Source organism: Mus caroli, chromosome X (genome assembly GCF_900094665.2).
Source record: "Mus caroli chromosome X, CAROLI_EIJ_v1.1, whole genome shotgun sequence".
In the NCBI taxonomy this organism is placed as follows: Eukaryota; Metazoa; Chordata; class Mammalia; order Rodentia; family Muridae; genus Mus; species Mus caroli.
The window spans coordinates 155,779,832-155,792,742 of record NC_034589.1 but is presented as its reverse complement, the minus strand read 5'-3'; the positions used below and the strand labels follow the sequence as shown (position 1 = coordinate 155,792,742).

Below are 12,911 nucleotides of genomic sequence, written 5' to 3'. Positions count from 1 at the left end.
TCTAATACAAAACCTCAGAGTGTGTCTTCATAGATGGTCATAATTTTCTTCTGTAAATTTGCCAACTGCTGCATCTGTTTCTGAACATGAAAGCTCTAAATCATAGCTACAACAAGGTTTAATGGGCTTCATACTGCTTTTGTTGGCAGTCTCCAGGTGCCAACATCATCTCCAAAATTGTGTCTACCAAACACTAATCTAAAACAAAGCTCTGGGAAAGGAAATTGTGTCAAAGAAAACACTGCCTTATTTTCTACCTTTTTTTCTGGAGACTTGCCATCCTCATTACTACTATATGTAGAAGGATTGAAAAAAATTTTATGTTATATCTCAGTGTAGAAGGTTTGTCTAGCATGTATAAAGTCTTAGGGTTTAGGCTCCAGCAACATAATATATATAAATAAAATAAAATAAGAAAAGAAAAGAAAAGAAAAGAAAAATGAAAAAAATTGCTCACAGTAGCAATTTTCAAATTTGGGTAGCAGCAACAAAGTCCTAATATACCATTTGGACATAAAACATTTTTAGAGGTACTCAGGGTATAGGAATGTTATTGAGGAGACTAATTTATCACTAGTAAGATTTATATCTTCTAGCCTGAAAATCTCTGATTTCTTGGCATTCTCTTTCAAATATGTGACAGGATCCATTTTATTTATTCTCAAGAGAAATAATAAATTTCTTAAATAGACACTTTAAGACTGGGAGAAATTACTTTTCTAACTGGGAAATAATTACGTATAATTACACATTGGAAAATGGCAGAGATAGAGGTTTGGACACGTGAAATTTTCAACCATATTTAACTTATTTAAAATTGACAATAGGTTCTATTAATATTCTAGAGTTCTGTTTGGGCATGGAAATTAACCAAATGACAGTGCAAAAAAAAAAAAAGAAGAAGAAGAAGAAGAAAATGCAGTAGGCTGACAGAATTTTAATGACTTTAAAGATGTTAGCATCTTTTTGAAGAATAAGACTCTTATGAGCAACAACACACAGCATTATAGCTGCTATTTTTTCATGAGAAAAAGTGGAATGATTTATTTTTGATTCACTGAGGTGGACTGCTATTGAATATTTCAGAATAGTATGCCAACTACAAGAAATATTGTACAGTGTTTGTAGCTTCTATTCTGAAAGCACTTTTCTAACTCATTTATTTAAAAAGTATTCATGTTCTGAGCCAAGTCGTGAAGCAAGATATTGTTCTCTGTACGTACACTTCTGTTTTTCTTTTGGGTTTCACATATAAAAGGTTGATTTAATAATAATCCTCAATTCATAGAACATTATAATCATTTACTCTCATAAGGCTTCCTCTTAGCAAAGCAGATTCAAGTATGGATCTATGTTCATATATTTGTATTTATTTATTCTTATATATAGTAAACTTTTACATAAATACATGTTTACTAAAGTCCTTTTTCTAATGTGTATAAGTATATGAATGTATATAAATATGTATATAAACATGTATATACATGTTTAAGTGAATATATTTACATTATATACATTCTATTTTTCTTTCTCCTGGAACAACCTGAAAACCCACTTCCTAAATATTATATATATATATATATATATATATATATATATATATACACATATTTATATGTGTGTGTGTATAATATATGTGTATATCTTGTAAAATATACATTGCTTGGTGATCATGTTTTCTTTTCCTTTTTTGAGAGGTATTTTTAAATTTTTTCAATGGATATATTCATTGAACTTGGTCCTGTAGAAGATAATGATGTTTTTCCAGAAGCACATATTGTGTACTGAGTACATTTTCCATCTTTCTTCTATCTAATTTTTTATTTTATGTGTATGTATATTTCACCTGCATAGATATGCATTCCTAGTGCCTGCAGAAGTCAGCAGATCACATAAGATACTCTGAAACTGGGAATTTCAGAGGGTTGCAAGCCACCATGTGGGTATGGTGAATCAAAACCTGGTCCTCTGAAAGAGCACCAAGTGTTTTTAAGCCCTGAGTGATCCCTTCAGCACCTCAGTATGTTTTCTTAACTTACCAGATATATAATATAGAAACCTGTTTCTTAGTCTCTCCCTTGATATTAGAACTTTGTCATTTGAGAAATTAGAAGCATAAGTCAAGTATGAAACGAAGGAGGAGTACAGTGAAACAGCATGTGCTAGTTCTGCAACTTAAGCACTTAGGAACTCTTCAACAAGCTTTATCTCATCTATCCACTCCACACTTCCTATACCATCTAGATTACTTGAAGGGAAGCTCAAGATAGTCTCTGACTCCATTGAATATTTAAATATATGTGTCTAAAAGAGTTCATGACATTTCGCATGTACCTGAGTAAATTACTATGCAAACAAGAGTCATACACAGCCCCTGGTTCATTTGTGTACCATATTTCTTCTCTCTGTACTTTGACTTATTTTCCATATATGCATTGAGAACAATCTTTATTGCATATAGTTACCAATATTGTGAATTTTGTTTGCTGTGTGCCCATGGCATTATGTAATTTATTCCTATTTTCATTGTTTCCATTAGTATACAAAAACAGGTTTCAGGATGACATTTTCACACGTCCATCTCCTCAACCCTTGAGTTGTAAGAGGGAAATGAGAGAAGAATAAGAGCATACACCTCTCATTCTGTGTTCTAAGGGATATGGTATTCATTCGATTTTGTTTTGATGGTGTGTTTGGTTGGTTGGTTAGTTTGGTTCTGTTTCTGAGGGGAGAATATTTCATTGGCTGTACTGAGTCCTTGCTCTTTTGAGGTATATGGCATTCCTGTGTGTATAATGCCAGCAGCCATTGACGGTCTTTCTTTAAACTTAAATTTACCCAGTGGTAGACAGGGTGCTGTTTTACTCTACCCACTTATCTCTTTGTATTACCTGCAGCATTTCCATATGAAAAAGCTTCCTCTGCTTAAGTATTTGTTACACTGATTATGGTTTCTATGAAAGACAAAATAAGAGTATAACTGCCTGGAGAGTGAGAGGGAAGTAGGGGGAGGGAAGAAAGGAGGTGGAAGAGGGGGGAATAGAGGGAGGAGATGGATAGGTGGGAAGTAGAAGAGGAGGCAAAATGTCTGTGGCTTCTACTCTATGTACCAATTATCAACATAAAAAGATGGTGCCCTAATATTCCACACGATGATGAGTGATGTTTTTGTACGACCTTTTCAATTTTTTTTCTCACAAAACAATGCATTTGAGATTGTTCATTAATTTCTTAGTTGCATGGATCAACCATATCTCCAATAAGCCCTGATGACTTTTAATAGAAAATGACATCTCAAAATACTAGCAGCTAGCAATTACTAATTAATAATTACTACCATGACAGATGTTATTTCAGATATTTTCCATACATAGTTAGAAAGGCAGGTTTGTTTTTTTTTTAAATAAGAAAATTGCATCATGATTTTATGCCTCTAATTTGTCCTGGGAGCTCAAATTTGTATAGAGCCTCACTGTTCTGGCATCTGTTTCTCCTTTCTCAGTGTATCTCAAGCAGTAACAATTTAAGTGTTCCCTGGAAGCATCCCATGTGTCCCTACACAATCACAGAATAATAAAATCCAGGACTGGAGTGAAGGCTCAGTGGTTAAGAATCCTTTCACGGATTTTCCAGAGGACCTGATTTTGGTTATAAGCACCCACATGTCAGCTCACAACCATTTGTAAATTCAGTTCCAGGAAGCCCTATGTGATAAGTTATTTTCCACTAGTTAAATGAGCCAGTTAACATATATAAAGGCATATTTGGGGGGGGGAGCCACTCTCTGGTGGATTTACTGATCCCAAGGAAGGAGGCCATGGAAGTCATCATGTGGAAGGAGACATGGGTGAGTGAGAAGAGAAAGAGAAGTAGAGAATGTGCACAAGAAGAGAAAGAGAAAATGCAGAAACGGGGGAGAGAGGAAGGGAGAGAGAGAGAGTGCACACACAAAAAAATGTCTAGATTTTATAGAGAATACCTTCTGAAAGAGGGGAAGCCCAGCCCCAAAGCTGGAAAAGTTCTGGATGGGACAGGGGCCAGGATATTCCATCAATGTCCTGTAACAGGTAGGGATTTAGGGATACTAGGAGAATCTGGAGGCCAAGACCACTTTGGTATGTTAAATATTCACCTCAGCCTCTTGTACCAGGTCCGAAACCCAGCACTGTGCTCTTCTCTGACCTCTGCAGGTACAAGATGCACAGAAATACATGCAGGGAAAACACTCCTGTATGCACAAATAAAAGTATAACTAAAATAAACCAGAAATAATGTGACTAATACTGACAATGGTTAAACACATTTTGTATACCTTTTGTCATCTGAATCTGTCCCAGGGATCTTTAATTACATTGCAGTGCTTTAAATTTGCTTGAAACATCCCCCCCCTTACATGTCTGTCATTCTCCCAATTCCCATTTAATTTCTTTTCCTAACTTTGATCTTTATTTATGAATACATGTTTTTAAATCTTACATCTTCTCCTCTTCATCAATAAATGTTTAGAATATCTCACTATTCCCAAAGTGAAATGTACAAAATATGGTTTACTTTGATTTTTGTTTTTTGATTTCTTTTGATTTTTGTTGTCTCATTACTCTTTTAGATAAATAGATGGATAGATAGATAGACACACACACACACATGTCTAGTTATGTATTGTTCTCTTTTTAAAAAAAATGCAGCCTACCGAATATACCTTATATTACCTGCTTGTTATCATTCCACAATGAGTCCTTCCTCCTTTATGTATCTTGTAGATAACAATGGACTTTTAGGTTATTTCTAATCTTATGCTACTACATATTATCCCACGTGATACTGATTTCACAAGATCCATCTGTAGTCCTATATGAAATCTGGTTTATCACTTTATACTGCAAGAACATATATCATATAACATTTTGCTACTTTTCTAAAGCCCTCTCTGTAGGGTCCTGGATCCATTTCACTTACCCATTTCCCATGTCCCTATACCAGCTTCCCCCATCTTACCTAAACCTGGGATTGGCACATTGCCACTGTGCAAACAGACTTCTGTCTCTGAGATTGAGATGCTTCTACCAGAACTCATTTAATCTTGGGCCTGAAGAGATAACTCGGTGGTTGAAAATACTTGCTTCTCTTGGCACAGGACCCACTTTCAGTTGCTAGCACCAACAGAGCAGGTCACATACCATCCTTAACTCCAGTTTCAGGGAATCCAACATCTCCTTTGGTTCTATGGGCAACAGACACACATGTGCTACATAATACTTGTGCTACATATACATGGACACGGATGCAGATGAAACACACAGAGAGAGAGAGAGAGAGAGAGAGAGAGAGAGAGAGAGAGAGAGAGAGAGAGAGAGAACAAAAGTAGATAAATCTTTAAAACAAAAGAGATATAATTTCTATAGTGAAGTGCTGAGAGGTGTTGCCAGGATTGAAATGTTATCTCAGTGGTTGAGTGCTTGCCTAGCATTTAAAGACCCTGGGTTTTATCTACAGGGGATAGTGGGAGAGACTGGGAGAGAGACAGCTAGAGATGGAAAGACCGAAAGACAGAGAATATCAAAGGAGCAGGTAAGACTTTTATAAGGTGTTTATGTCATAAAGGTTTAGTTCTCACGAATGGGTTAATCCATCCATAGATTAATGAACTAGTGGATCAACAAGCTATTGAGGGGACATGTTTGTTATAAAACTGAGCTACCTCTGGCTTGCTCTGACTCCCCATGTAATGACCTTCACAATGCATGGAACAGCACAAAGCCCTCACTACATGTTATACAGGCAGTTGAGCAATCTCCTTGGATTTCTAGTACTTTGAGCTGAAAAATAAAAATAAAAAACAAAACTTTTTGTAATAAATACCTCATTTCTGGGATTCAATTCTAGCAGAGAAAATTGATGGAGGCCCACACTTCCTCATAAGGGAGCCTTCCAAGAGTAATTGCCATTTAATCTCAATATCAAAGCAGCTATGCATGCTGCAGTGTTTGGCAAGCATCCCCAAGTGTCTGGGATGTCCTCCCCCCACTGCAAAGATAAATACATAAATGAATAAATACATATATAAGTAGTTGGCTTCTCAGAAATGCTTAGAGTTTATTATATAGAGAATGTGATAGGCAATGGCTGCATTTTCTCTCTGTTGACTTCAGAAAGTTTACTACCTAATTTGATCTTCTACCTAATTACATATATCAGGAGTAGGCAGTTGTATTTTAGTAATGTTTCTTAATTTCTTTATTTTTTTAAATGAAAATCTTTCTGGAATCGGAAAAGCAGACAAGCCATTCTAGTTACAGAGTTCAAGTCTGTGTGCTGTCCCAATTTTACTTGGCAGTTCTATAGTGTGAGTCAAGAAGGGCATTCACAGATGTTCCCATCTTATTGCATTTCAGAGAATGTTTAGAAACACCATGGCCTTTCATAAATGCTCTGATTCACAGGTTATAGCATTTTGCAAAGTACATGTCTCTGCAATGTTAACTATTTAAGGTGACTCTTCAAGAGTGACTTGACTTATGAAACTAATGGTGGCCGTTTTCTGTCAAAAAAAGAAAAAAATTGAGCCTTGAATGAGAGAGACCTGCTCCAGAAGTTCTTCATCTTAAAGAGAAGAAGCAAAGAGATTTCTCTTTTTGTTATTTTAATGTATTCTTGAGTCTGTATATTTATAAATTAAAAGACCAATCAAGAGACATAGACCTGAAGCCAGGATACATGGCTCATGCCTGTAATCACAGCACTCGGTAGGCTGAAGAAGGAATGCTGTTAAGAGTTTGAGGGCAGTTTAGGGATATATAATGAGTTCTAAGGCCACACTGGGCTGTAGTGTAAGATCCTGACTCAAAAAGAAAAATGAATAAAGAAAAGAAGACCACATTTGAAGGTTTAGCAAGGAGTTATCTCTGCTCTATGAATGCATTGTCTGTGAAGTTGTAGCTGCGGCTTAGTTGTTAAGAGCATCATTACTTTCCCAGAGGATCTGAGTTTTGTACCCAGCATCTATATTAGGCAGCTCACAACTAACTGCCTATAACTGCAGCTTCAGAGGAGCCCATGTTTCTGACCTCTGCAGGTAGTACACTTTCATGCACACACCACCACACAAACTCACACATATGCAAGAAATTTAAAATAAATTCTTTTAAAAAGAATACTTCACAAGAAAGAAAAACTGTCTGTATGCATATGATGCAAGTTTATGTTTATATGGTATTTATATTAATTGTTTTCATTAGTAGGTTATATTGCAATTTATATTTCCAATAAAAATACAGCTGGGCATGGTGGCACAAGCCTTTAATCCCAGCACTCAGGAGGCAGAGGCAGGCAGACTTCTGAGTTCGAGGCCAGCCTGGTCTACAAAGTGAGTTCCAGGACAGCCAGGGCTATACAGAGAAACCCTGTCTCAGAAAAAAAAATACCATATAGGAGAGTCTATGTGTTTGATGTAAACTTTTTTCCATATACAAACATAAATTTGTTATGCAGCTTCATTGTCAAACTAGGTATGGTGTGAATGAAATCTGTCACTGTTTCCAGAGGATTTCCTCAAGGTGTGGTTTGGTGATGCATTCGGGAGCTTCTGCCATACAGTCCATGGGGGTCATAGGACAAGAGATCAATATGATCAATATCAAAGTAGAAAGTAAGAACTCTTGGGATTTATCATTGCTTTTATTTTTTGAAAAAAAAATGTCTCCGTCGCTCTCAATAAATACAGATGTGTTTATGTCTGCACACTAACTTGAAAAGGAAAATGCATTTTGTTCTTGTCAGAGGCACTCAAAAATATCAAAAGGGCTGTTCTCCAGGTCCCGTACCAGGGCACTAGCTGATTGCGGTACATTAACTCGCCACTCTGTGGATCCCCTTCTCTTCTTTTGATGCAGAAGCCATACCCAGAGGTTTTTTGTTTTTATTTTTTTTTCTTGTTACTATGACTTTTCCTTATTCCTGCTGCTCCAAAGTCATGGTTCTTCTCTTCTTGATTTTGAAAATCAAAACTTCCAAATCCAGAATCCTGTAACATTTTCCTCCTGCCCATGAGCCTACACACCAACTACCCACCTTTAGATCATAAATCTAGTAGGTCTTAGGATGCCATGTGGATGTCTTGCCTCTGGTTTTTTATTACTTTTTTAGTTCACATAACTCAAAAATTATTTTCACCCTGTTTTCTTTTCATTTCCATCAGCATGTATAATGTTATGGATGCTAGAAGATTTCATCACCATTGTATGTATTTTTGAGCCTGGGATTATAGATTCAACAAAATACATACCATTTATTTTTGTAATTTTGAAACACAATCTTTCTCTGTATTCCAAGCTTGTCTAGAATATATTATGTAGCTTGGGCTGGCCTAGAAATCACAGTTATCCTCTTGCCTTGCTGTCAAGAAAAGAAAAAAAAAAGAAAAAGAAAAAGAAAAGGAAAACATCTAAAATCTCAGTAGAATCACCATTTCTAGAGAGTTCTCTAGTTATAGCCCATGGCTCATTTTATTTTTCAAGGAAAAGCTTGCGCTACTGTATTCAGGTAAGAGCTGATAGATGGCATGAAGTAGGGTCTACACCTGCTTGTCTTAGAAGGAGAAGCTAACAAATAATTAATTATTGGCAGATCTCTATGGACCTGATACCTTGATACTGAGTGAACTTATTTCATTTTTTGACAGCATTCTTCTACATTTCAAAGTGAAACAACAGATCCAGAGAGACAGGGTGAGTCAGAAGCATAGAGCTAGGATATGGTAAAAACATGACTTGGCAGGAATGCTGGAGATTCTAAAACTGAGGTTCCCTTGCCAACATACCCCATGCACAGGGATGAAGAGATAGTACAACTTTAAATATCCTTCCCCAAAGTCACCTTGTAAAGCCTTCAAGTGTGGTTATAATAGCTACCCCTTGCACCTTTCATGGGTTACAATGAACCTGTACTTGGTTTGTTTGCTCTTCACAAGGTCCATGCAAAACTGCCATATGATTCACCTTCCAAAATCTGAGAGTCTGGTATCTGAAAGAGAAAAATAATAGGGTTATGTCTAACAAGCAATTGGTAAAAAGAGGAGAAAAATAAAATGGCCTACAGACTTTTAGATGGCCAAAGCTGCCTTTCTGTTATCATTATAATAGCAATTATCTGTCTCTGCAACTGTAAGGATACAATGAAAAACAGATGTTTGGTGCTTTTTGATTCAAGAAACATCCCCAGGAAGTGATCTAACTTCAAAATATAAGATATATTTGTTAATAATATCTGCTACAGCAAGATGGATAGCAAATTTTTTCAAAAGCTAGTTTTTCTTTTAAAAGGAGATAGCAGAGGGAGAAAACAGGGAGTTGTTTTGTTTTGTTTTGTTTCCCATATACATAACCCCAGGGCCAAGAAGTGGGAGTGGGTGGGTAGGGGAGCAGGGTGGGGGGGAGGGCATAGGGGACTTTCAGGATAGCATCTAAAATGTAAATGAAGAAAATATTTAATAAAAAATTGAAAAAAAAAGAAGCAGAAACAAGAGCAGTCTTAATAGAACATTAGTGGTCCTGCTAAATGGGCTTTCTCAGAAAAAGAACAAAGTATTAAAGAAAGAAGCTACAAGAGGGGACAGCTTAAGTTCAGGTTGTAGTTTTTTGGGTTTTTTTCTTTGTTTTGTTTTGTTTTGTTTTTTTATAGGAGGAGTTCTTGAACTTTATACTTAACACTGTGTGGTTCTCAACCTGCCTATTGCTTTGACCCTTTAATACAGTCTCACATATTTTTGTGACCCCCAACCATAAAATTACTTTTGTTTCTAAGTCATAACTGAAGTTATGCTACTATTCCGAATTGTAGTGTGTGTGTGTGTGTGTGTGTGTGTGCATGTGTGTGTGTTTTCTGATGGTCTTAGTTGACTCTTGTGAAAGGGTTTTGACACCTAGGTGGAGAATTGATAACATAGGAGACGACTTTCAAATTTAAACCCATCAAAAATACTCTAGCCATTTGGCAAAATAACTGTTTTGATTCAAAATTGATTTAAGCTGAATTTTCTCCACTATACCAAATTAAGGACAAGAAATGTTTCATTAGCCAACCTATTCAAAAAATTAATACACCTGGGGCTAGGAAGTTAGCTCGGCAGGTAAAATCTTTCTATACAAGCATGAAGACCTGAGTTCAAATCCCCAGTACCCATGTAAAAAGTCAAGCATAATCACTCAGGCATGTAAGCCCAGCAGTGAAAAGAAGTTGAGCAGAGCTAGAAAGGACATTAGGGATTTCTGGCCATAAGCCTGGTTTCAGGTTCAGAGAGAGGCACTGTCTCATGGGAATAAGGCAAGGAATGAGAGAGTACCTGACATAATCCTCTGGCTTCTGCATGCAAGCATGTAGGCACACACACACACCCCTACACGTAAATGCACATACACATTCACCACACTCACATAAAGTGACACAAACAGAGATACATAAATATACAGAAGTCATTTTTAAAGAAATCAATATATCTTAGTATATCATTAATTCACCTGAGACAACAAAAGCTGAAGAGAAACATTTGGCCAGGAGAAAGAACTGCTTTTTAGAAGATTTCATAAAACAGAAAGTTAACAAAAATGTGGAAGTTTTGGAAAAAATGCAAAAGATGTTTGTAACTAAATCATGAATGTTAACTTGTGTTAGAATTGTCACATAAACTTCTATTAGAGAAAAAAAGAAGAATCTATCCTCCTTAAGTGAACATTTAGTTAGAGAAAATTATGCAGCATGGAGGACTTTTTGCTTGGTTGAACAATTATTATACATTGACAATTTAAGGGAGAAGAGTCGATGTCTTCGAGTTACATTTTATTCTGTGAAGACTAAAACTGTCTACTCTTTTCAATAGAGCCTCCCTGTTTTTACTTTTCAGTCCTTGGAAACCCAAGATTTTGTGCAGATAGGTAAAATGAGAGAAAAGAGAGTGTTCTTGCAAATGCTGTGCAATTACAGAGTGCGTTCAAACATCATTTGTTGCATTCGGAAAATGACAGAATCCATTTAGCAGCAATTCAAGATACATTTTTCTAAAGCTACACACACACACACACACACACAGGAATACAAACACACAAACCCTTACTGATTTTACTCCCGCTGTAAGATATCACAGTGAACACATAGGTTTGAAGTTTTAACATTCCATAATTAATATTTGCCTTTTTTCAATGACTTTACTCAGAGATATACTGCTCTTTTCATCACTTTTGTTTATCCTAAGGTTTATCCTAAGTTTTCAAAAATGCATACAATAACATCAATACTCTAGACCTTTGCATAAGCGAACAGCCAGCTGGGCTTGATGAAGGGGGAAAGGAGGCAGAAGGAAAGATAAAAAAATTCAGCTGAATGACCTTAAAGGGATTAGGTTTAGAGTGTACAGTACTCTTACCTCAAAATGATGACAATACAGTTTAAGAAAATTAAAGAGTGCATATGATCCTCATATTTAAAACAAAAGACAGGATATAGGATGAGAGAATAAAAGATAGTGAAGGAAATGAAGGGAAGCAAAAGTGAGAAAGAAGAGGAGAAAAGAAAGGCAGAGGGACAAAATGCGACCTCAACTAAGAATGGAGCTTGGCTATAGAGTCAATAACTCAGCATGTACAAGACCGTAGGCCCTATTTTTGGCACCAAAGCAAACAAACACATAAACATAAAGAGTAGAGGGAACTTTTGGAAATTTTTACTGTCCCACAAGGAAATCAAATGAAGTTTTAGCGTTGGAAAAGATAGTTTCATTGGATTGATTTATTTTAAAATTTCTAATGGTTCTCAATAAACTCTTATCATACATGTGCATTAAAATGATGTATCTTGGCAATCAGCATGCATGTACTTCTGCCACCCGACAGTGTCTGAGAAACATTCCTCCTGGGACTTACCCTAAACTCTGGGCTAGCTCTAACACTAACTTCTCAGTCAACTAGAAATTGAGAACTGTGTTTGCTTTTTAGAGGAACAACTATTGGGTTCACATACCTAAAAATCTTCCTGGATATGCCTTGCTTTCAATAAGTGAAGAACTGCTAAATTTCAGTATATTTATTTATAATAAAATTGTAAATGTAAGTACATGAAATACTATGTTCATCTTGGATGGGTATTTTCTACAAACTCTCCTTAGCTTCAAGAGATAATAAAATATAAATCCTATAAATATTTTATTTTGTTGAAAAGAACTGGAGGCTTCCGATAATGATATCCATTTTAAACATACTTACCTGTAATTTTCCTGCAAAGTACTAAATGAGCAATCAATTCATGTGATTTTTTTAAAAAAAGAAAATCATGTTTATAGGATTCTGAACAAGTGTTCTATTAAAGGTTATATTCTGGGTCATTTAAAAGATTTTGAAAAATAATCTTTGAGTCAGGCATGATGGAGGCTCAGACAAAAGGATTACTGTGAGTGCAAGGCCAGCCTAGGCTATAAAACCAAATTGTGTCATGAAAACCAAACAAATGAATAAATATATCTTCACAAAAACTAGTTGTCATAGCCATAATGTAGCAATATAAATGTATACATGTTACATATAAAATACAAAATATTGACCAGGTAGTAGGTGTCTGACGAAGGGATCTTTGTACTACAGTGTATTTATTTGTTATAAGTCTGTCACTTCAAGAAATCTATGATGTAGACTTGTTTTCTAGAACTCTTCTGCTTATAAATGACAGAAAGTCTGACTCAACTAGCTTATGCACAAAGTGACCTTATTTGCTCATACCTTGGGGTAGAGCTGTGTGCACAAGGGCAATGGCATCCAGAGTCTGGGACCTCTGTTCCATGGCCCTCATTTGCTTCTATAAGCTAGCTTCCTTTTATCATCTTGACCATTGAAGTCTTACCATTACTCATCAACACTTGACAACAACTGTGG

General features: G+C 36.0%; 1 protein-coding gene across 11 annotated transcripts in view; it reads left to right on the top strand.

The window, feature by feature from the left end:
• Positions 1-12,911, top strand: part of Frmpd4 (FERM and PDZ domain containing 4) — a 946,095-nt gene that overhangs the window by 726,336 nt on the left and 206,848 nt on the right. The window contains exon 1 of one of the 11 annotated variants that reach the window (XM_029473449.1): positions 5,491-5,568. The exons of the other annotated variants lie outside the window; for them this stretch is intronic. Coding sequence (XP_029329309.1) covers positions 5,531-5,568 — 38 coding nt within the window. The 5' untranslated portion in view covers positions 5,491-5,530. Of the gene's footprint in view, positions 1-5,490; positions 5,569-12,911 lie in introns of those variants that run through there. 11 annotated transcript variants of the gene reach the window in all.